At 43.6% G+C, this 25,545-nt stretch overlaps 1 protein-coding gene across 2 annotated transcripts in view; it reads right to left on the bottom strand.

Annotated features, from left to right (window-relative positions):
* Positions 1–22,875, bottom strand: part of Rftn2 (raftlin family member 2) — a 51,683-nt gene extending 28,808 nt beyond the window's left edge. The window contains exons 1-5 of one of the 2 annotated variants that reach the window (XM_034498956.2): positions 22,237–22,875; positions 10,727–10,910; positions 9,709–9,820; positions 4,099–4,378; positions 2,018–2,227 (exon numbers count right to left, since the gene is read on the bottom strand). In XM_034498956.2, coding sequence (XP_034354847.1) covers positions 2,018–2,227; positions 4,099–4,378; positions 9,709–9,820; positions 10,727–10,910; positions 22,237–22,375 — 925 coding nt within the window. In that variant the 5' untranslated portion in view covers positions 22,376–22,875. The remainder of the gene's footprint in view (positions 1–2,017; positions 2,228–4,098; positions 4,379–9,708; positions 9,821–10,726; positions 10,911–22,236) is intronic. The other variant, XM_076931900.1, reaches the window with a different exon arrangement.
* Positions 22,876–25,545: the final 2,670 nt, after the last annotated feature.

The following is a 25,545-nucleotide window of genomic DNA, read 5'->3' as shown; positions in this document are numbered from 1 at the left end:
TGGGTAGAGGCTTGGCAAAGATTGCATGGAAGAATGTCTGAGAAGACATTCCAGAGCTGCAGAGAGTGGGAGAGCCTCCCTGGGGCTCTAAGAACTAAAGCCCCAGATGGTTCCTGGCTAAGCAACTGCTGTAGCTAATTTTACTTTTATCAGGCCAGGCCCAAGGCAGGAATGCCTGAGAGAGACTGAAAAGGATATTCCTGCTTTTCCTTAGGCAGTTTCTTACTAACCAAAAGTTGGAATGTCTCCAACTTAGACACTGCAAAGAGAAGACAGAGACGAGGGGGAGAAACAGCATGAGGGATAAAAACCAGTCTCCAAAGGGATGATCTGTCCTGAAAGTATGACACAAATTGCATGCCAGGAAAGACGAGTCATCAGAAATGAGCTCCCGTGTCACCTTGGTGCTGCACCAATGTGCTCACTAGTGTCTAAAGCAGCACAAAGTGAGTTCCATACTCCCCGCCCCCATTGGGAAACAGCCACTGTCCACCCACTCAAACTTCCAGTGACCAGAAAAACGGAGGAGTATTTATTGAGCACCTGCTGTGTGCCAGGCATCTCTATAGGGCACTGGGTTGTGGCACTCCCTGGGTGTGGCTGTTAGCCTTGCCTTCAGTTAAAGGATCTTCTAGAACATGACTCCTGGACTTGCTAAATTCCATCCCAGCATCTGTTGCCACCAGGGAAGGCATCAGAAGGCTGGTTTAAAAGAGTGGTCTCACGACATTAGGCCTGGTTTTTCCTTCACCCTTTGCTCCGACCTCACTGAGCTTGTTGTTGTTGCCATCCTGGCTCCCGCCTTGTGTGTTCCCCCCTGGCTGCCCACCGCTTGTTTTTCATTTCTTTGAACACTAATCTCTGTTAAAGTTATTTTGGGGGAACTCTTTGTTTTTTATTTTATTTTATTTTATTTATTTATTTGGTTTTTTCGAGACAGGGTTTCTCTGTGTAGCCCTGGCTGTCCTGGAACTCACTCTGTAGACCAGGCTGTCCTCAAACTCAGAAATCCACCTGCCTCTGCCTCCCAAGTGCTGGGATTAAAGGTGTGTGACACCACTGCCCGGCTAAACTCTTCTCTGCACAAATTATAGAGAACCATAAATTCACATACATTGTGCCTACTGCTACAAGTTGGGATAATACAGCAAATGTGGATATTAACTACAGGATGCTGTCCTGAGCTTCCTGACTGGGCTGTTGTAGTATACTGCACCTGGAAATTTCTACTGCCCCCCCCCCCCCCCCCCGTGGTGTGTCTATTCCTAATGGCTCCTATGCAATAGCAAACATTACACTACAATTCTACACCTGCATGGGGTTTCCATTTGCTCTTAAAGATAGTAAAGCTCTCTCTTCCCCTCCCCTCCCTCCCTGAGATGACGTTTCTCCGTGTAGTCCTGACTGTCCTGGAATTAGCTCTGTAGATCAGACTGGCCTGGAATGCTGAGATCCTCCTGTCTTTGCCTACAGAGTGCTGGGATTAAAGGTGCAACAGGCTTGTTTTACTAAAAGACAGGATCTCACTATTATCCCTGGCTAGCCACCACCATCCAGCAATAGTTAAACTTTTCTTAAAATTTTAAAAATTAGCCAGGTAGTGGGAGACAGAAGCAGAAGGATCTCTGTGAGTTTGAGGACAACCTAGTTTACAAACTGAGTTCCAGGAAAGCTCTTTATCTCTCTTGTATGTTCACTGTATGTGTATGGGGGCACATGTGTGCCACGTGCATGCCTCTGCATCCATGTGGAGGTCAGAGCGCTGCTTGGGGAACTGGGTCTTTTTCTTCTCTCGTGGGCCTGGGGCTCGAGGCTAGGCTGCAACCTCCTTTACCTGCTGAGCCATCTCGCTAGACAAAGCCTTTGAATTCAAGTTGTGCAATGACTGAAATATAGTTTTACAAAGAACTATAGCCATCCTTATAGGGATAGAACTAGAAAGGCAAAAGTATTTTCATCAGTTTTGATCCAAATCCAGATTGTTTACATATAGACACATCACTAATGTAAAACTCACCCTTAGGCGTCTCCCAGTTCACGAAAGAGTCAATTAAAGAGAAGCCTTGCTTATAATAAAATGTAGTTAGTTCTAGCCAGTTGGCATCCAGCGCGCTGATGACAGCTCCCTTCCTCGTCACTTTCATGGACAGGACGCCTTCCTGATAGGTCCAGCAGGCCGAATCCTCCTCAAAAGCATTGAAGACCATGTACAGCTTATTATCTGGGGCTAGGCATTCAGGGAACAGAGAAGAACATAATCTTACTGTTCAAAATTCTTAAACAATTCGTTCTTCATGAGACATTACAAACATACAAATATAGAAAATAATAAAAGTAGCCACTGCTCAATTAAAAAAATATGTGTGTATATCTGTGTACATGTTTGTGTTGTGTTCCCATGTTTGGGTGCACATACACACGCAGAGACCAGAGGATGATGTTGCAACTGTCTGAGTTCTTCTGTACCTTAGGTTTTTTTTTTTTTTTTTTTTTTTTTTTGGTTTTTCGAGACAGGGTTTCTCTGTGTAGTCCTGGCTGTCCTGGAACTCACTTTGTAGACCAGGCTGGCCTCAAACTCAGAAATCCGCCTGTCTCTGCCTCCCAAGTGCTGGGATTAAAGGCGTGCGCCACCACCGCCTTAGGTTGTACCTTAGGCTGTACCTTAGGTTTTGAGTTAGGGTCTCTAACTGACCAATGGCTTATGATCTGGCCATCTTGTCTACCTGTCCAGTACTGAGGTTACAAGCATGCACTTCTCATCTGACTTTTATAGGGTAAATGCTCACCAAACTCAAGGCTTGGCGTTTGTGGAACAAGTGCTTTACTGACTAAGTCATCTCTACCCCCTCCCACCCCAGCACAGTCTAATCAAATGTTAACATTACAACACTCTGGCCTTGAGTTATTTCTTCACAGACATAAGACAATGGACACAGTGGAACCAGCTGTGTGTCTAGCAGTTTATAGTCTCCAATTCCAATCTCTAAAAATAACTGCTAAGATGAACCTGGTACTTATTGTTCTCAAGAAAGCTTTTAGTTTTTAGATGTACAGTTATTTACTGTGTAAATATTTTACCATTTAAATAATGTTTTAACAGGGATGAGGACTTAGTTCAGTGATGGAGTACTTGCCTATCGAGCACGAGGCCCTGGGTCTGGGCCTCAGCTCAAATACCACCACCACCACCACAACAAGAACAAACAAAAACCTAAAACAAACAAGCAAAAAGCAAAAAGAAGCCAACCCAGCATAACCTTAACAGTATACTGTTTCAAATTCATCTCCTTTCTTTCTCTAGAAGATAGTGTTCACATGGAAGCCTAGGACACTGAACATGTCTCAGAACCAGAAAGCCCAGACTCAGGTTGGGAACATCCGCCAACTTGCTGGAGTTCCGTTTGTGCCAGGTAACAACCAGTTCACAACCAGTGAGAGAGGCTCTACCACTGTCTCCTTTATAGAAAGAAACTGAGGCTTTCATCTCCAAGGCCCATAGTAACTCACAGTTTACCCAGTCTTTAGTTTTCTTTGATGTTGCTTTAAAAAAAAAAAAAAAACATTCCTGCAAAGATGTCAGGGTACTTTTACACAGTCAAAAATAAACGAGCAAAATACTCTCAATTTCTTGGGAAAACTTGAGACTTGGCTGAGAAGAACAAAACTATTGTCTGCGGTTATTTCTGGCGGTGGGTACTATTGTTACACTAACTGGCTCATTGTCATGTCCCATTGTCATAGAGTCTATCGATGATCAAAGCGAGTCCCTTGGTTTCCAAGGGGGAAAAGCTCACACGAAACAGGAAAGGCCTGCCCTGAAATTCTCACGAGCTGTTTACCAATCTGCTTCCTTAGTCAAGTCATTGCTTTCATTGGAGAAGAGGATGAGGGCGACTGGCTCTCTGGACCACCAGGAGAACCAATGTCTGAAACATTGTCCTGCCGTACTTCTGGCTATAATAACTTAAAAACAACCACAGGTTTAGATTAGTTCACTGTCCTTATGATCTTCTGACATTAACTTTGTCTTGTAGTTCTTTAAAATAACTCTATAGTTGGGGATGTAAGAATACATCCTTTTTTTACGCACGCAGTTACCTTCTCCGTGCTTTGGGTTAGGGTAGCCGGGGCTGCTGTTCCCCTCGGTCCGATGCTGTCCACTTTGATGCTGTGGTTCCTCCTCCACTCCACTTTCCGACAAGTGTCCACCGAGGGCTCCTTCGTTCCAGCCTTTGCAGTTGTCTTGTGAACCGTGTCTCATGTGGAGCCCCGACTCTGCAGCCCCGTCATGGCTGGCTCCATTACAGTGCTTAGATGGCAAGTAGCACTGTGAGACAAGACCAACAAACTTCATGCCTCTTTTAGCAGCAGCATTGATCTGGGGTTTAAAGAGATGGCAGGACTGAGGTAAGTCCATGTGTGACCCAGCCTACTAACCTTCAGTCCCCGAAGAGGCCATTAGAAGACAGTAAACTGACTAGTAACCAAGGAACACCTAGAAGACAACTGAGAACCCCTGAAGTACACTATCCCCAAGATCCGGTCTCAGTGTCAGCAGGACTTGTCAAACAGAACTGATCTGGTTTAGAAATGATAAAAACAGGACTGCATTTTCCCCTGAAATTCTGCCACATTTGGCAAGACCTACTAATTTTACAGCGTGGGTTTTGGACACTATTAACAATGGTCTTTCCAGTTGGAGCAAAATTAAAGACTATTCCAGAACACTCCCAAAATAACTGAAACAAATACAACCTCACTATTAAAGAAGACATCCATTGAAAAGCAAAAAGCACATAGTTGATTCTGAAAGATGTTAGAAGATCAGTTCTCGTTGGGAGCTGACTCCTAGCAGAAAGCGGCTATCATCCTTGCAGCCATCCCGAGCCATATACCCTGACAAGAGACTTGTTTTCAACAGCCCACAACAGCTGAGCACACTCTGACAAACATCTTGTTTATCCCACATATCTTGTTTTGCTGTTTAGTGCCCCCAGCTGCATGGTGCATGTGGTAAAGTGCTTTCAGCTGTGTTCTCCTGCTTGTGCTTATAAATACCCAGGATTTCCTTGCAATAGAGAGGCAATAAAGGAGATAATAATATATAGTCAATGGGAGACAGTAAACGAGACTTGACCACACACTCTGGTTTGTCTCCATTCTTCGAGTCTCTTCCCCTTCTTCCCCCCACTCTCTCTCTTGCTAGACCCTGACCCTCGGACTGGAGCAGCAGAGCAGTCCGGGACATTTTGGCCCCCAAGAGTGGGGCAGCTCGGGCCGGAACAAGTTGTTATAAATATGCACATATAAAGCATGAGTCCAGTTCAGGGCAGCCATAATGAAGCTTTCAGTCTGCTTATGCCTGATGTCTGCCACTGACCTGGGCCAAATACTCAGATTTACCCTGTCAGTCAACAGTCTCTGAAGCAAGGGGGCGTGAAACCAGTGAAACAACATGGGGTCTTAGTACTAGTGATCTCCATGCTCAGTACTGTCCATTCTCATTCATGTGAAATTGTCATCTCAATTCCTCTAAGCACACAATGCCCAGGACCTAAGGGTGGCAGTGTTGTTCTCCTGTGTTCAGCTGGCAGTACTACCCAGGGCAAAGGCTGTGTCTTCTTTGCTGTCTTTATAAATACTCATTAAATAAGCAAATGAAGAAGGTTTTTGTTGTTGTTGTTTGGTTTTTTGAGATAGGGTTTCTCTGCGTAGCCTTGGCTGTCCCGGAACTCACTTTGTAGACCAGGCTGACCAGGAACTCAGAGATCAATCAGCCTGCCTCTGCCTCCTGAGTGCTGGGATTAAAGACATGCATCTGGCTCAGCAGTGTTGTTTTTTTCATGGTCACTGTTTTAAACATCTAAACTAAAAGTTTTCAGTGTTATCCTGGAGTTATATGGAAACCCTGACAGAATGAAATGGAATTTTTTAAAAAAGATTTATTTACATATTTTATTTATGAGTACACAATTGCTCTCTTGAGCCACACCAGAAGAGGGCATTGGATCCTATTACAGTTGGTTGTGAGCCACCATGTGGTTGCTGGGAATTGAACTCAGGACCTCTTGAAGAGTAGTCAGTGCTCTTAACTGCTGAGCCATCTCTCCGACACTGAAATGGGATTTTCAAAGGCAGGGAAACTGAAGAAAGTGAAGAGCAATGCAGTCAAAGGAGCTTCTGGGAACCAGCTCAGAAGGTGGAGGCTGCCAGGAGCCAGAGCCCCAGACTGTGCAGGCCTGGCCTCATTCTTCTAAGAGTTACATTCCGAGAGTTAACACTGTATGGATACTTAGATGTAACCACACAGTTTCCTCACCCCCCCACCCCCCCCCAGGTGTACTGGGAGAAAAGAGAGAAGTATGAGAGGGTTTGGCATTCTGGAAGTAAGAAGGGTAAATTTCTTATCAATGTCTTCTCTAGGTATTGGTTTCAGTGGAGAGATTCAAATAAAACTTTCTTTCTTACCATAACACATAATTCTTTTTTCCTGGAAAAAAATCTGTGAACAAATATATTGATGTTTTTTCCATTTTAACTTGGAGGATGAATACTTTTAATTACATCTATCTATCTATCTATCTATCTATCTATCTATCTATCTATCTATGTGTTTGTGTGTGCCCATGTGCACACATGTGTGTGTCATGGTGTGATGTATGTGTACCGCTCAAGGGACAGCTAGTAGGAGTTAATTCTCTTCTTTTACCATGTGAGCTCTAGAAGATTGCAGTCTGGTCATCAGTTTTGGGAGCCATGCCTTCTTACCGATTGGTCTGTCTAGCCGGCCTTGGAGGGCTGGTATTTTTAAATTTTAAAATCTTGAGGGAAAAAATGCAAACTGAATATTAAAAATGGAATGGTCAGGGGTGGGTTCTAGCCCAGAGTAGGATGCCAGCATGCATGAGGCATGCATGTTCAATCCTCAGTACTACAACCAAGGACACAGACTAAAAACAGAGGAGACATCAATACATTGTTAAAGCTTGACTTGAAAATTCGCTGTTCGACAATCAAGTCCTCACACAAAGTGGCTGTTGGAAAATAATATTTGGCATGCACCAATTGCTCTTGTGCATGTCCAGGGCAATGTTGGGATCTCCCACGTGTATGCTTCCTCAAGCTTTTCACTTAGAGAAGAATCTCACTACGCTAATTGTTGAAACAACAGTGCTTTCCTGTTTAAGTAGATCTTCAACTGTGTCCAGGAAGTTAGGTTCAAAACAAGTGCCCTGATGGCTGTCTATCAAGACTCAATTAGTACCAACATTTTTGTTTTCAAAAGAAGCTGTCTGGAGTGGGTTTATTCCCAGAAAGAAAACAAACAAACAGAACAGTTGCAGTAAGCAGCTTGTGTACTCTGTAAAACTTGGACTTTTCCTACCAGCACAGCTGAATAGTAACCTTGTACCTAGAATGGTAACCTTGTACCTAGAATGGTAACCTTGTACCTAGAATGGTAACCTTGTACCTAAATGGGGGAAACCACCATTAACAGCTATTAGTGGTGAGACACAAACCACAAGAGATCCTCCACAAGTTGTTATTCACCGCTTGATGTCAGCAACAGAAACAAACTTCACCCCCCTTTCTTTTGATCTTTGTAATCCAGGCTGGTCTGGAACCCAGGGTCTCTCTGCCTCAGCCTCATACATGCTCAAAGCCTGTAGATGTGAGTCTGCATACCTCACTCCAGTCTCACAAGTTTTACCTGAACGAAAGTGCCTTGGGTTCTTGACGCTATATATTTAAATTAGGTAAAGGCCTAGCTGGGTGTGTTGCTATCTGACTTAATTCCAGCATTCAGAGGTATAGCTAGGCTGATCTCTGTGAGTTCAAGGCCAGTTTGGTCTAAAATCAACCTCTGGGTCTCCTTTGGCAGACCTCTGTCTTTAAAAATATTTATAATACGATTCATAGCAGTAGCAAAATTACAGATTTGAAGTAGCAACAAAAATAATTTTCTGGTTGGGGTCATTATAACCTGAGGGACTGTATGAAAGAATTGCAGCATTGGGGAGGTTGAGAACCACTGGTTTCCATGGAGAGTTTAGGACAGCTAAGGCTACATAGTGAAACTGTTTTAAAAAAACAAAACAAATGAAAAACCCACGAAACCCAAAGACAACAAAAAACCAAATAAAAGCTAAGAACTTACACGAATGTCAATGTGACTAAAAACAACTTTCAACAAAAATTCCATCAATTTAGAATATTTATGGATATATAGGTTTTTCCTGGTTTAGTCAATCTACATTTAGTGTTCAAGTTTTTATTTATATAGCTTTCAAAGTATACATTATTGTAATTTTCCCTTCATCTCTTTTCAAGTTAACTTTTCTTAAAAAGTAAACATAATTTGTTTTTGCTAACACCTCCATTCATAATTGAATGTGTCTACTTTTTTTGTTTTTTCATATATTTTTTTCATATTAAAAAAAAAAGAACAGAGAAACCCTGTCTCGAAAAAAACCAAAAAAAAAAAGTAAAAAAAAAAAAAAAAAAAAAAGAAAAATATTTTATCTCATTTGAAACTTTTGAATCTACTTTCCACATAACAACTGCCTGTTCCCTTCAGCATTTGACTAAAATCAGGTTCCCTTACCCTTTCCTGCTAGGACACTTGTCACTAAACTCCTCCTATGCAGTGAGCTTCCTTCTGCTCCCTCTGGTCTGTTCTGCTGCCTCTTATTGATGATTTTGTGATGGCTATTCTTTTTTTTTTTTTTTTATCTTTTTTTTCTTTTTTTTCTTTTTGGTTTTTTGAGACAGGGTTTCTCTGTGTAGCCCTGGCTGTCCTGGAGCTCACTCTGTAGACCAGGCTGGCCTACGAACTTAGAAATCCTCCTGCCTCTGCCTCCCAAGTGCTGGGATTAAAGGCGTGCGCCACTACCGCTCGGCATGTGATGGCTATTCTTGGTTGTCAATTTGACAGGATCTGGAGTCGATTAACAGCCAAGCTGAAGGCTCGCCTGTGAAGACTTCTCTTGCTCAGTTTAATGGAAGTGAGGAGACCCACCCTAAATGTGGGTGGTGCTTCTGGTGGCAGTCCAGATAAAGGAAGATGGAGACACAAAGCTTGGTCCACCCAAACCCCCACCTTTCTGCCTTCCTGCCCTCATGTTCTGCTAAGCTCTCTATGCTGGCAGCAAATTGCTGCTGCCGGTTCTGGCTGACATTAAAACCTAGCTTCCTCAGCCTTCAAAAGGGGCTGAAGACTAGTGGCTTTCCAGAATCGTCCAGGCTTCAGCATCCAATAGGGACTAGCAAGGCATCTGGTCTTGTGGAAGGGGCTACTACTGGGTATGATGCAGCCCCTCATGAAGGTAGCCATCGCTCTCCTGCTTAGTCTGTGCTACATAAACCAACCCGACAACCCCTTCAGTGTACTCAATTCTCCATGCTCTTCCAATAGGATCTTGGCTAATGCAGTTTAGGCTCCGTACAGTTTGGTTCACACGCTCTACATTTTGAATTCTGTGGACTAAGTCATTGGTTTCTGAATCTTTTGGGTCCTCCTCTGTAGCCCTGGCTGGCTTTGAACTCATGCTGATGATGACCTTGCATTCATGGTCCCTCCCCTTGCACAGTGCCAGGATTACAGGCCTGTGCTACCACGGCTGGGCTCCCCATGGTTTTCACGTAAGAAAGTAAATTGTTTCTTAGTTGCCCCAAGGAAGGCGCTCTCAGTTCCTTTTCACGAAGTACCTTGTCTATGAGTTCCTTTGCCGCGTCGTTCGCTTGTGTCTCACAAGTTAGCGGACACTCCTCTATCATAAGCCTTGCGCGCCTTTGTCCGCCCGCTGCTGAATGCTTGGGGCTGCAAGGAGAGCACGGGCGTGGTCAGAGGTGTGGTCAGAGGCAAGCATGGGCGTGGTCAGAGGCAAGCTGCAGCTTTTCAGCTACGCCCATAGGAAAGCCTAGAGCAACTCGAAGTAAGGTCAAGGCTAGCACTTTGTTCATTCCCGATGTTTATCTCAAACAAAATGCCGCTCACACAGTGATTTCTGTAACCTTACTTAATTTAACCTTACCTTAATTTAAGCTTCCAGAGATTTCAATTCCTAATTTAAAAAGACTGTTGCTGGACAGAAGCACAAGCCAGCACAGAAGCACGACAATCCTATTTAAATGTAGATTAACGCGTCTGTCTTTCCCCCTTTTTCTTTACTCATCTCTAACCTTTGCCAAGTTGTAGCCACTACTGAGCTTAGATCACACTAAAAGCAGGAAAGGTCGTTTATACACAGTTGATGGAATTTGTAGTCAGTACATAAGCATTGCTACAGTGTAAAAATGTCAAAAATGTAAAAAAGCGCGCTTGGTAATGCTTGGAATGGAAACATTTATATTCTTATAAGGGCTGAAGTCCATACATACTCGCGTGTGCCTCTGTGTGTGTGTGTGTGTGTGTGTGTGTGTGTGTGCATGAATGCATGGGTAGTTAGTTATTGCCTCTTATAAACCAGACTAAAGGGGCTGGGGACATGGCTCAGTGGTAGAGTACCTGCCTGGAATGTGCAAGGTCTTGGATTTGATCTTCAGCAGTGAATGACAAAACCTCCAAAACTTTCTGCTCCCCCGCCCCCACACCCAGGACAGGCTTTTTCTGTGTAGCCTACACATAGAAATCCTGTCTCTAAAACAACAACATGAAAAAATAGATTGAAGAAAGCCATTGCTCTCAACTGCCGCCGAGATGACTTTTCTCAAGCAACGTGCTTACCTTAGCTTCAGCCGGGACAGCACTGCCCTGTACAGGTGACTTGCCGGGAGGTGCTTTCGCTGCCCCACAGGTTGTATAACAGGGTGAATGGCCCCAACAACATAGCCCTTAAGATAATAGTCTTCCACTTTTGCAACAATATCCAGGACTGAATTTATCTTGATGACTTCTGGATTTGTTGAAGCTGAGATACCAAGAATGAAGAGGAAGTTTTACATTGGTAATATTGAATTCTACCTTATTTCCATCTGTATAGGACGATATTAGTGAACAGGAGAGACAACCATATGACTTAATTTTGAGTAAGACATACTAACATGTTATATATTTCCTATTTCAAGTGAGATTAAATGTGTTCAGGGTAGTATGACCGTAGACTACAACAAAGGTGACTGACCCAACTGATAGATACACAATGTTGCCAATATGTCTAGAACCAGAATGCCTTACATGTTCCTTTTTCAACAGAAAAGCATTACTATGCAGGCTTTTATTTAAGTGACTGTATCATCTTTAAAAGATATCAATGACATACATCAAAAGGATAATTTAAAGAGCCAATAGTTTTTATGACTAAGATGGGATGCAGGATTCCTTTTTATTATTTTTAGTAGCATTAGTATTCTCTTTTTGTTTTTCAAGACAAAGTTTCTCTTTGTAGCCCTGGCTGTCCTGGAATGGTCTGTAAACCAGGCTGGCCTCGAACTCAGAAATCTGACTGCCTCTGACTCCCTAGTTCTGGGATTAAAGGCCTGCGCCACTATGCCTGAAAGAAATGCATGATTTTTTTTTTTTTTAAAGATACAGTCTCTTTTTTAGTTTAAAAACTAAAAAGGGGAGAAATTGTATTTCCTAGACAGACATCATTAAAGAAAAGAACAGAACTAGCTATAGATGAAATTTAAAAGCAAAACTGCCATGTAATTGAAGTGTCTCTAAGAACATACTTGTGTTGACTAGGGGAGAAAACACAAAGCTGGTACATAGCTGGAGGGCATGCCTCCCCAGTTCTAGAAGTAGCTCCATTTTCTGCAATACGTCTCATTTTATGGAGGACAATTAAGGATTATTATTATCCAGAAAGAGACCTAAAATTGATTAGTAAGAAGAAATTAAATTCATTCCAGGTAAGGGCTGGCCTGGCTCTGCATGGGCCAGTGGAGCACAGTGCGGAATTGTTGCTGATTGCCTGAGCACAGGAAGAAGGTTAAGAAGCAGATGAGGAAGAAGGGTCAGAGGAAGTCCCTGCGCTCTCATGCTAACACTCACATGATGGAACAGTTCCATGGCAGTGAGCACTCACCCCAGCTTCTCAAACGAAAATGAGGCACTCCACAGAGAGTTACATCAGCCAGCATGGATCCATTTCCTTCCGTTTTATTCCCTCTAGGATTTCAACTAATGTTTAAATGTTTAATGTTCTACATCTAAAATATTTTCTTCATCATGATGAATAGACATGAAAACAAAAAAGACAGTCCTGAACTTTGAAGAGGCATCTGGTCTCCGGGGAAACACCCAGCCCTGTCTGTCTGTGTGGCTTATTTACCCATCTGGCTTTACTCTTGTTTAAAACATTTGGTCTAGAAACCCTGACTTTTGTTTGTTTGTTTTGTTTCTTTTTTTTTTTCTTTTGTTTTTTTTTTTTTTTTTTTTTTTTTTTTTTTTTTCGAGACAGGGTTTCTCTGTGTAGCCCTGGCTGTCCTGGAACTCACTCTGTAGACCAGGCTGGCCTCGAACTCTGAAATCCGCCTGCCTCTGCCTCCCAAGTGCTGGGACTAAAGGCATGCACCACCACTGCCTGGCTTACCCTCACTTTTTAAAAGAAAGCAGCTGAACTATACAATAATGTGAAAAAGGCTAGAGAATGAAATATAACATAAACTTATCTTTAGAACTAGGTGCCAGTTGTACAAAATTTAAAAGAAAATTACGGCCATTTAATGGCTCACAGGGCAATGGGACAGTTAGCATGGCACTCGAAATCTCCAGGCCTCCTGTCAGCCTCCCTCTAGTGCACTTCACTTTGACATGTGATGGCTTGGAGTTCTGAACCTGTCACTCTGTCTTACCACAAAAAGCCTTTATCCCCTTCTCTGTTCCCAACCCCAAGTTACTCCTTCCTTCCTCCGTTGTGTACACTGTGCTGTGTTACAGTTACTTGTTTATATTGCTTGTCTGGACTGTTCAGTGGGCACTCCCTGTGATGGTTTGTATATGCTCGGCCCAGGGAGTGGCATTATTAGAAGATGTAGCCTTGTTGGAGTAGGTGTGTCACTGTGGGTGTAGGCTTTAAGACCCTCATCCTAGTTGCCTGGAATCCAGTATTCTGCTAGCAGTCTTCAGATGCAGATGTAGAACTCTCAGCTCTGCCTGCACCATGCCTGCTTGGATGCTGCCATGTTCCCGCCTTGATGATAATGGACTGAACCTCTGAACCTGCAAGCCAGCCCCAACTAAATGTTTTTATAAGAGTTTCCTTGGTCATGGTGTCTGTACACAGCAGTAAAACCCTAAGACACTCCCTAAGGGTACCTGCTGTGACTTCCCTCAATGATGGGTCATGACTGCAAGTGTAAGATGAAATAAACTTATTTCTTTCCAGGTTGTTTTTAATCATGGTGTTTACTATATCAACAGATGACAAACTAGGACAGGATTTGATGAAGAGCAACAGTCTGACTTTTGTCCAAGGGTTTTACTGAACTGGCCTTGCTTCTCTGGCTTGGCTGGCTTGGTAAGAGTCACTATTAGGTGTGTATGTATATGCATGTGTGTATGTGTATATGTGTGTGTATATATGTATATGTGCACATTGTTGTGTATGTGTGTGTGTAGACCAGGGGTCTTGTTGTCAATCTCCATCCCAAATTCAAAAGCTTTGTGGAGAACTTCTTTTCATGTCGTCCCTCTATCTGAATGTTTTCAACGGTGTTGGTGACTGTTAGGTATTCAAATCTAACTGTTCTCACTGTGAGGAGGGTAGAGCAGGCACACTCAGCAAGGACTTTTCAACCTCACTCAAAGAGTGAAGTAATTACATATCTATGACAGGCCTAGCCTTTGAGGACAAGCCTTTGATTTAATGTCTTTATGAAGGGCAGTATTATCAGAGCTCTAGACACAGGAGATTAAGGGGGAGGTAGTGGTTGTTTTGGGGGGATTGCCAGCCCAGGCAGCGAGCAGCAGCTGTAAGCTTTCTTGCTTGCCTGAGTGCTGCACAAGTACTTGGGAAGAAGGAACAAATGGTGTTTATGGCCTTGTGGGTGTGGCTGGTTACTAGTAAATTAATGCTACATGATCTGTAAGAGCCTTGCTGTATCTTACAGGGCTACTGTAATTGCTTTGAAAACTATACAAACCCTAGGGAAACTATCATTGCTACAATTAAAACATGTTGAGGGTTGAACACCATTGTCTCTTCTCAAAGTTCTAATATGAAATGTCTGTTGAAGCTTTTCATATTCCTTTGCTAAAACGCTTCAAAGAGTGAGCCTTTACATGCCAGTCAGGGGACATGGTGGTTCATGCTTGTCATCGCTACATTTGGAGGGCTGATACAGATTACCACAAGTTCTAAAGCTGCCTGTGTTACATACGTGAGTCTCAAGCTGGGCTGGGCTATATAATAGCATGAGGCCTTAAGAAAAAAACCTAAATTATTAAAACAGATACAAAGCACACTCCACCATAAAGCCAAGCAATTGTTAAACACTGAAAGTTTGGGCCTGACGACATAATTCTATAAGAACTACATATGTTCATTTCTGCCAGCTTAGCTCTAAGGACTGCTTTGTATTTATGGAATGCATCTAAAACTGTTATCTCAAGTAAAAGCAAAATGTGCAAACTCTAGCAAGCAACTTTGCCATAGTTTTAAAGGGGAGAATGGCCTGGTGACCTGCATGTTCTCCCCAGCAACTGTAGAAGTGCCAAGTCCTATGTGAACAGGTCATGTCCAGTTCTTGATCCCTGGATGTGGATATTATTTATTGCCTGATAAGGCAACTCAAGGAGAGAGGTTATTTATTGTTAGTAATTTCTGAGGCAGAGCTGGAACCCGGGCAGGAAGATGTAGAGAGTGGGACACTCCAGTGCCACAGGAAGGAAAATATCATTGGTTTGAACCACGGTTGTTGACGACTTGTGAATTCAGACATGAGATCAGACACATCATGGTTCTCAGCCTTCCTGATGCTTCAGTCCTTTAATACAGTCCCTCATGCTGTGGTGACCCCAACCATAGAGTTGTTTTCTTTGCTACCTCATACTTGTAGTTTTGCTACTGTTGTGAATAGTAATGCAAATATCTGGTACCCAGGATATCTGCTATGTGACCCCTGGGAAAGGGTCGAGACCCACAGGTTGAGAATCACTGCTTTAGACACTGCTAAACTGATAAGTATCTCTTTTTTGTTGCTGTTTTTTTTTTTTTGTTTTTTGTTTTTTGTTTTTTTTTGTTTGTTTGTTTGATGTTTTTGTTTTTTTGAGACAGGGTTTCCCTGTGTAGCCCTGGCCCTCCTGGAACTCACTCTGTAGACCAGGCTGGCCTCGAACTCAGAAATCCGCCTGCCTCTGCCTCCCAAGTACTGGGATTAAAGGCGTGTGCCACCACTGCCCAGCGATAAGTATCTTGACATTGGGCTGTAAGAGGATTATGTGATTTAAGAAATCAAGAAACAGGCTACGATGTAAATAACATTTCAACAGTTGTTTATTAATGAAACTTTCAACTGCTGAAGTCTCTCAGTATTGTTAGATGAAGTAACATAATGGCAGTTTTTCTTTTTCTTTTCTTTCTTCTTGTATTTTCAGACAGGGTCTTAGGGGCCCAGGCTGGCCTTGAACATAGAGCCAATTATTCTGCACCAGGCTTCTGAGTGCTAGAATTAGAGGCATGTGCTAACTTGCTTGGCACTGGACACATGACATTAGACTCATGGCACGTTGGGAATCTTGTGACCTGCCTTTGTCTGCTTTTTCCTTCATGTGTGGAAGTGCCTCTCTGCCTTCTGTGCTGCCCCTCTCAGGCCACAGAATCCCTCCTGCTTCTGGCCTTCAGTCACCCTGACTTTCTGCCTTGTTTGCTCTGTCTCCATCCATAACCACTCTTTCAACTGTTCTCTGGAGGGTGGGTATAACATATACAGGAAACAAGCACAGAACGTACTTAAAACTACCAACTCTCAGGCAATGATTATTTAATGAAATAGTGAGAAAGCGGCCTGCTCTCCGGAGACCTCCCGTTCCACCACTTCCAATCTTGGCTCCCTCTTTCCACCATACAGAGCCTTGACTGTGCAGTAAGCACGCCTTGATCTTCCCTTAGATATGGCCAGTGCCAGCCCTAATGACTACAACCCTAATCTCTACAATTCAGTGTCAAGCAGAGACCAAGAGCCCGAGGAGCAGTCTGCCCCTGGGCTATACTGCCAGGCCAACCGGTGGATGTCTTGAGCCTTATGGAACTGGCCCCTGCAGTGGCTACTCAGTGTCTCACTCTACACCACACAGTGTTGGGCTTGCCTGTGAGCAGAGTTGTGCTTTCATTGCACTGTAAGAGTGTCAGCAAAGGATGGCCATGGAGTTTAGCTGTATCCCTTTTGGCTGCTCTAACACAGTGTGCAGAGTTGATGAGGTGTGATGGAGGCTACATGGCTCAGAAAGCCTACCTACTATTTTTTTTTTTTTTTCATTTGGTCCTTTACAGAAACTATTAGTGGATGTCTGTATTCCAGTGGTCACTCATGCTTGTGGCTTGGGAATTCCCAATTGCTTGACTTGGCCACCCTTGTGCACCACATGGTGAATGCTGGCACTGGCCATATCTTCAGTTAAGTAGAAAATGCCAATTGTTTTTCCAAATGATTATAACATGGCACCCTTTTAAAATTTAGCTATTCTGGGTGTTTTGTAGTAGTGGTTTTAATATGCATGTTCTTGATCACTGATGACTACAATACAGTTTCACATGTCTTTTAGCCACTTGGATTTCTGATTTGTCTGTCCAGATTCTTGTCTAGTCTTTTATCGAGCTGTCTTTTCCTTATTGTCTTGTAGTGATGGTTTAAGTACTCAGGACAGAAGCCTTTACTGAGTCTCACTCATTCTTTACATCTCGGGTGAGGTGGCACTTCTGAAGAGCCTTTCTGGACCTGCCCATTCAGGTCCACAGCCTCTGCAGTCCCAGGCTGCATCGCAGGGCATAGTGTGAAAGAACACTGTGACTGCATGCTTCCTTCCCAGTTCCTGCCACAGGAGCTCTTGCAGAGGTAGTCTGCTCACACACACAGAACGAGGCACAAGAGGTACTAAGAGTGTGCTCTTCCCTCGATACCGGCGGCACAGGCAGGAAAAGAGGCTGCGGAGATGTCGCAGAAAGCTGGCAGGAATGTATACACATCGTCTGTTTCCTTGGTTTGTTTTTGAGTCAGGGCCTCATGTAGCACAGGCTGACCTCAAACTTGGCTGTGCAGACAGGAATAGATTTAAACCTCTGATCCTTCTGTCTCCACTTGCACGGTGCTGGGATTATGGGCCTGTGTCTTCACACCTTGGTTTGTGCAGTGCAGGGACTTGAACCCAAAGCTTCATGCACACTAGGTGCACGCTGCCAACTAAGCTACAACATTTCCAGCTCTTGACCGTTTTAAAAGTGGGTCAGCTGTATACTATTATTAGAGATCTCTTCCTCTCCAGACTCAGAATGGAATTCTTTTCCACAATTGTCTGTGTTTGTGAGATTTGTTATTTTTCTCGGGTGGACTGTGTCACCATTTCAAACATAATGGAACACCTTATATAGTTTAGTAAAAGAAAAAATAAAGACTATATCAGTGCTTAAGAGGATTCAGTCAATTTCATTACTACAAGTTCCCCCCGCCCCCCACCCCGTTAGCACTTTAATGTTTAAAGATCCTTTGATTGCCAGGGGTTTATTAGATTAGACACTCCGGTGTCCCGGAGTTTATTAGATTGATACAGTTAATACAAAATGCTACTTGACTTTTATTTCCCTTCACCCCTGTCTCCTCCCCTCTCTTCTTTATTTCTGACAGGTCTTGGTGTGTAGCTCAGGCTGGCCTCAGTCTTACAATCTTCCTGTCTTAGTCTTCTAAGGCCTGGGATGGATTATAGGCATACAGCATCATGCTTAGCATTTTTTTTTTTTTTTAACCCTCTATTCCTGACCATGTATTAACTCCTGTTGACTTCCAGTACAGTCTCTGTATAGCGACATTCCTCTTCTTCTCAAATGTTCTTTAGCACTTTACACACCTGATTCCTTCTGTATTAAACCTGTGCTCTCGGCTCGCCGGTGTTATTTGACGTATTCTCTTTACAGCTGTGCCCCAGATCAGGCCAACACACTTGCACAGTGCTGGGATTATAGGCCTGTGTCTTCACACTTTGTTTTGTGCAGGGCAGGGAACTGAACCCAAATGGCTGGCCACATACTCCCTCTTTTGAAGACTTTATTTTACTTGCCCCTCAAATCACCAGTTCTAGCTGGGAATACAAGAGAGGTAGGAATTGTGTTTACAGAAGGAAAGGGTGGGGTCCACCCCAGCCTTGGAGGTAGAGGTGTTCTCACAGGAGGGACAGTGGCAGCTAGCTTTAGTTAGCACTCCCTTTGTGGGCAATCTTCTGTCATTTCCTTTAATATCTAAAACAGCTGTCTGATATAAGCAGTGTTAGAATCCCTGTTTGCAGTTAAGGGATCTGGAGAGCAGCTTAAAAGGACTCGTGACCCAGGAACTCATGACCCATGACTAGAGCACTGGTTCTCAAACTCGGGGTTGGACCCTTTTGGGGTCGCATATCAGATATCCTGCATATCAGATATTTGCATTATAATTCATAATAGTAGCAAAATTATAGTTATGAAGTAGCAACAAAAATGATTTTATAGTTGGGGGTCATCATAACATGAGGAACTGTAGTCAAGTGTCCTAGCCTTAGAGAGGTTGAGAAGCATTGGACTAGAGTCCTGTGTGCGTAATCATTATGCTATTTTTTTCCTTGTTGAGATGTAAGGAATGACAGAAAGACACTTCCTCCCAACAAAACAAAAAACCAAAACTAAACACAAACAAACAACAAGAAGAAGCCACTGCAGACAGAGGGCAGGGAGAGCAGAGAGGAAAGGAATGGCTATGCAGAGGAGTAAAGAGAATGCGGAGGAGAGAAGAGATGGGGGAAGTTTAAATTGTTTGTTTTCTGGTTGGATCTGATGTGTGTGTGCATGCATGTACATGCGTGTGTGCATGCGTGTGTGCACGAGTGTGTGTGTTCGCGTGTGTATATCATGTGGAGGGCAGAGGTTGACAGTGGTCATCATCCACAATCACTTTGTACATTATTTCTTGAGACAGGCAGGTTTCCCATTGTATCTGGCATTCATAGTATGGCAAGGCTGGCTGGCTGGTGCTCTCTGGACATCTGCCTGCTTGACTCCCTGGGGCTGGGGTCACTCGACACACTGGGGTTTTTTTTTTTTTTTTTGGTTTTTCGAGACAAGGTTTCTCTGTGTAGCCCTGGCTGTCCTGGAACTCACTCTGTAGACCAGGCTGGCCTCGAACTCAGAAATCCACCTGCCTCTGCCTCCCAAGTGCTGGGATTAAAGGCGTGCGCCACCACCGCCCGGCGACACACTGGGTTTTAAGTGGGACTCTGGTCCTTATGCTTGGACAGCAAGCATTTTGCTGACTGAGCACTCCCCTGCACTTGGCTGGATGTTTGCTGAGAGGGTGGGAAGAGGGCAGTAATGAGAGCATGCACCCATAACAGAGGGCCTGCTCTGAACCACTGAGCAGTGAATGAAAACTACATTTCATTCTGCTACAGTATATGCTGTTGCATGTAGGTGTGTCACTGTGGGTGTGGGCTTTAAGACCCTCATCCTAGCTGCCTGGAAGCAAGTATTCTTAGCACTTGGCATCTTCAGATGCAGATGTAGAACTCTCAGCTTTGCCTGCACCATGACCGCCTGGACACTGTCATGCTCCTGCCTTGATGATAAAGGACTGAACCTCTGAACCTATATAAGCCAGTCCCAGTTAAATGTTGTCCTTCGTAAGACTTGCCTTGCTCATGGTGTCTGTTCACAGATGTAAAACCCTATCTACGACACATACACTACCATGGAAACAGTACAACAGGATTTGCAATGCAGTGCTTGGGGAAGGGGAGAAAGGTAGAACTGAGTGGGAAACAACCTGCTCAAAATAAACTGTAACATAAAACAGGGACTTGGAAGGCTCCCCTCCTTAAACTTTTGTCTCTGTTCTATGGCTCCTGTTTGGGAAAACAAAACAAAACAAAACAAAACAACAACAACAGCAATTGAGGAAAGTAAGAGGCAGGTTCATTGTGAATACACGCAGCTGTCCCCAGGCCATTTTGTTTCCTCCAAGGTTTCTCACTGTGTGGTAGTCTGGCGGCTATGAGCAGCTACTACTCAGTTCTCTTCCCAGAAATCCCAGGAAGGGATGGCCAGTGCCAAGCAGAAGGCTGGCATGTGTTAGCCCACCCAGACTCACTATCACAGACACTGGAGTGGCAGGCAGGTGGCTGTCAAAGACCGGAGGAGAAAGGCGGGCTAACTATGCCTGGAAGAGGGGGCGGAGCTGGGCTGGTACACAGAGTCCTGGCTTCAGAAGCAAAGGCAAGGGCAAGACCAAAACAAATGGTTGAACAAAAACCCCAAACAAGAACATGTGGGAGAACTAGGAAGAGATGGGCCCCGGAGACCAGGCGCCTGTACCAAATAGGAAGCAGATGCTACCAAAAGCCATGCGCCTGCTTTAGTGTGCGCATGCGCACATCGAACCCCTGCCTGTGCTTTACAGTGAAATTACCCTTTCATAGCAACATCAGGAGTGGAAGGTGGAAATTATGCTTCTTTCATGGACAAAAAGGTTTCTGATAAAAACCAGAATGATTGTTGAATAACAGCTGTGTATCTTCTTGATTCGAAGGTAATCGCATGTCTAGAAATTTGTTGGAGGTGCTAACGTTTTGAAATGGTATAATCAGAAAAATTATACCATTTTAACCCCTTAAGGTTCTATAGTCCTAAGGTGAGCTGTGCATCAGGATCCTAAAGTGCAGGTGACAATGGTTCTGGCCTAAAGCTTCAGGAATACACAAGAAAGGCATGTTTATACATGTTTATACATGTTTATACATGCTATGCATTTCCTTCCGTCCAATCCAGTCTGCATCGGTAAGGATGGGAACCCCACTGCAGAAGCACCCTGTCACAAGGGTTTTTCTCGAATGACTTTTAAAAAAGGCATATAAAAAGTCGTGACTATTTGGCTATTTTTCCATCAGCATTAACTCAATCGACTTTAAATTCATACAACAAAGAGGAAAATTAAGAATATTAGCTTTTCTTCTTTTGGCAGCCTCACCCTTACTTGGATTCTTTGATCAATATAGTTGGTAAACATGTTCGAAGCACAGGTACAGATCTTCCGTGTCTCTGAATTTTGCTTGCAGGCCAGCTCAAATTTTAACAAAGAAAAATGGGCTGCTCTTGCTTCCTGCACAAAGATGCAGTGTTTTCAGAGGGGATGGGTGGTAGCGGTGGTGGAGAGTAAAAGACAATATGCACTTGGACACACAGTACAGTTTTCTATTAACTAATGGAATGCATAATCAAAGAATTAAAATTGGAACTTCATACTAGTATTTGGAAAACTCAGCAAGCAAGTTTCTCTAAATTTCATTTGTTTCCTCTCTCTTTTTTAGCACATCAGAATTAAAGACGCAGTTTGTTTTAAACACTGTTATGTCTTGTGTCTCAGGGACTCTGGAGCAGTATTCAGAGTTTCCATAAGAGGATGGACTCAAAGCCTTGGGTCAAGAGGAGGCACCTCAGTCCCTTCCTGGAGCTGCCATCTGGGCTTGTTTGTTTGTGTTTCCAACTTTTTGGAACAGAGTTTCTCTGTTAGGGACAGGCACGCAGCAGAGGGAGTGCCTCCCAGTAGGTTACTTTCCCCCATTAAAACACAACCAAAAACAACTATTTTTTTTTTTTTTTTCAACCTTTAGTTTGGTCAAACCTATCACATGAGCAACACAAAATTCATCACACTGGCCACCTCAGAATTGCCTTGACGGAGTTTTCCACAAGGCACAAGTCTGTAGCCCACAGTCCCTGCCTTTCAAATCTTTTCAAAGCACAAGCTGTCATTAAGGCTCTGGCAATTTGGCCTAGAAATCAAACATTTGTCCCATTTGTTTTAAAAATGAAAGGAACATTTCCAAGTAGTTATCTTGATTTTGTATAGTACATATAAGCCATGTTAAAAAAAAACACACACATGAAACAAAAAACAAAACAAAATCTTCCCAAATATAATTAAGAAACAAAGCGTCATTGTTAGATGGACCAATTTCCTTGCGGAAAAGAGCGTAAGAATCCACAGGTCCACATTTCAGAAAATTAGTATTCTCTTATTGTGGAAACAGATAATAACTACGATAGAAATAAGGAGTACCTTGTAAAGTAAAATCCAGCAGGGCATATTCATAAGCAAATTCTGTCTTTGTTTCCACTTGCGGTCTCTTCAGGGTAGAAAATATTTTTCCAGGGCTGCTTTCAGCGGGGTCTTCCAGCTTCCTAAGTCCGCACCCCATGGCAAAGTCTGCAAGGAGTTAAGATTGCAGGGAAGAGCCAGAGGAGCGAGAGCAGTCAATTTTGCTGTTTAAGCTGCGAAAACAAAGTTACAGACTTAACTGCTTTGATTTGGTTTTCAGCAAAATGATAGATAGCCAGAGAGAAAGCGGCGGGTCCAAGGCGAAGAGCTGGGGACTCGATCCATTCTTCTTTAAGGTCACTGAGCCCATGGTTTAGCTCCAGCTCCAGGAGGCTGGGCTCAATCTTTGAGGAGCTTGCAAGCTGCAGCAACTTAGTGGAGAATTTCCATGCCACGTCAATTTACAGCCAGCCAGCCCCCTACCAGAGTTCTGCCGCTCAGGGCACCGACGGGCTTTGTCTCACCCAGTTGGCTGAATGGAAAAGAGGTGTCCAGAAACGGAATTAAAGGCAAAAGTGCAACACCGGTGTGATTATCTCAGGATAGAAGATAAAGTCAGTCAAAGTGATGCGGTTCTTTCGCTTTCCTCTGGTCAGTCCTGTGCTGAAGCTCTCTTCCCTGCTTCTACCAAGGAAGCAGAAAGGGGGGAGGGAAGGGGAAGGGAGGGAGGGAAGGAGGAAGAGAGGAAAGGACAGAGGGAGGGGGAAGGGGAAAGATAGAGGAGAGAGAGGGAGAGGGAGAAAGGGAGAGGGAAAGGGAGACGGGGTAGGGGGAGGAGAGAGAGAGAGAGTTTCAACGTGGTTGGAAACGAAATGAGCTTTCTGAGGAAACCCTGGAACCCAACAGAAGAGCAACAGGAGAGAGAGAGAGAGAGAGAGAGAGAGAGAGAGAGAGAGAGAGAGAGAGAGAGAGAGAGAGAGAAATATGAATGAATCATAGAAAAGCACTTCAGTCCTAGGTGGAACTTTTGAAAACTTATTTCCACATGGTGTTTCTTTTTGGTGGACAAATGTGCTGATTAAAACCACCAAGTATAAAGAAAAGCACAAAGCACATAAGACATTCCATAAAGACTTGGGGAAGAAAGAGGATAACGGAGTGGATGTGGTCAAAGTACATTGAGTAACTGTATAGAAATGTCACCATGATTTTAGTTTTTCTTTTCTTTTGTTCAATTAGCATGCACTAATGAAAAAAGAAAAAATAGTTAAAAGGAAGAACATCTTACGTAATTGCAAAGAAGAGACAGTTCCACGAGGAGCTATTTCCCCCCCCCCCCCCCCCCGGCATTCTTGGTTTGTCATTTTATTTATGTATGTGCATGTGTGTGGTGCAGAGAACCCTGGCTGCCAGAAGAGAGGATCAGATCCTTTGGACCTGGGGCAACAAGTGGCTATAATTCCCATGTGAGCGCTGGAACCTCACGTCCAGAGCAACCAGTGCCCTCAGGTCTAGGTTAGCCCTCCAGCCCAGTGCCCATGATTTAAACCCCCCTATTAGAGGACTTACAGTAGTGACCGACTACAGCCTTACAGTTCTCAAAACAGCCTTAGTTAAAAAACAACCAGTGTAGACAACTTGACTCACTTAATCTTATTTATAATGTAAATGGTAATTTGCTGCTGCCTGAGGTCCAGGATGATTTACAGGGAGCAATTGCAATGCACATGTATTGTTGTGTCTGCCATGTTGCTCCAGCCACTGGGAGCTCTGGAAGCAGACTGCTTATGTGTGTGTGGATTCTCCTTCTCATGCTTACCACAGACGTGCTCTTGGGCAGGTTATTTGAGTTCTTTGAGTACTGATTTCTTTTCCTCTTGAATGTCCCTAGTGGGATGTCTGCCACAGGATGGTTTTAAAGACTGAGAGAGAATCTGATCTTCTACCCTAACATTCTGCCTGCAGACAGCAATGCAGTTATCAACATGTGCTCCTGTGAGACAGGGCTGACAGGAAAGAAGTGATTTCAGCACCACTCCAACTATTTACAAAAGAAATCCTGATCTCCTTTGAGAACCTGGACAATGCCAGTGTCAAGAAAAACTTCAGTCCATTGAATTGTGCACACGAAAACCCTGGAAGGAGCACGTGTGGATTATTTAGTCTGTAGATCACTGTCGTCTTTTGCCTTGTATTTCTTTAAGTATTTTACTTCTCAAAAGTGTTTTGTATAGGAGACCATTTCATGGTCTCCATGTTAAAGGATTGGCATAGTCAGTGGAAGGGAATTCTGGGTAAATTAGGTGAATAGACAGTAGACAGAGTGACTCATCTGACTATTTACAAAGATTTGTGATTGCCATACTTTACGTCCTTTTTTAACAGAATGGGCTGTTGTGTTGTTATATAGTAACCATGGAATCTCTGCTGGTCACTGGCACCAATTACGATGATTGGAGAATTTTTTAAGTATCCATTATCTTTATCAAGGGCCTGCCATTTCCAGGCACTCAGAGACCACTAGATATAAAAGATGACTCAACAGCAACATATGGGACGGTATCCTGGATGGTTTCAAGGATGAGTGTACGGAGGACTGACACCGAGAGGCAGGAGTGTGTCCCTGGAGAGAAGGAACACATAACTAAAGCCAGAGTTGTGAGACACTATGGCACAAATGAGCAACACTGAGCAGTTGATCGCTAGAACATAAACATGTGAAAGCAAAGTGAAGCGAAGCAAAACAAAAAACACTGATCTGGGAATGAAGAAGGGGGTAAGCTAAGGGCTTTGAATGCTTCAGTTTTATTTTGTAGGGGGTCAAAGGGAATCAAATAGCCAAATAGAATCAAGGGACATCCGTTTTCATATTAGCTATATCACTGGTACAGCTTGAGGAAGATGCTTTAAATCCAATGAAGGGGGCTAGGAAGAAGGCTACTGAGTTCAACTGACGCTGACTGGGTGCAGCTCTGTTACTATTATGCATGTAGTTATCATTATGTAATTGTGTATTATTAGGCTATAATATATTATTATTGTGTATGTACTTACTATAATTGTGTGTGTGTGTGTGCATGGAGGCTAGAGGATAACTTCAGGTGTCATATCTTAGGAGTTGTCCCTTTTTTTCTCTATCTTTTGAGACAGGGTTTCTCTGTGTAGCCCTGGCTGTCTTGGAACATGCTCTGTAAACTAGGCTGGCCTTGAACTCACCAAGATCCTCCTGCCTCTGTCTCCCGAGGGCTGGGACCAAAGGTGTGTGCCACCACCACACAGCATCTCCCTATTTTTAAGACTGTCTCTCATGGTTGGAACTTTCCAAGTAGT

This window comes from Arvicanthis niloticus, chromosome 3, assembly GCF_011762505.2.
Source record: "Arvicanthis niloticus isolate mArvNil1 chromosome 3, mArvNil1.pat.X, whole genome shotgun sequence".
NCBI lineage: Eukaryota > Metazoa > Chordata > Mammalia > Rodentia > Muridae > Arvicanthis > Arvicanthis niloticus.
This window is presented reverse-complemented; position numbering and strand designations above follow the sequence as displayed.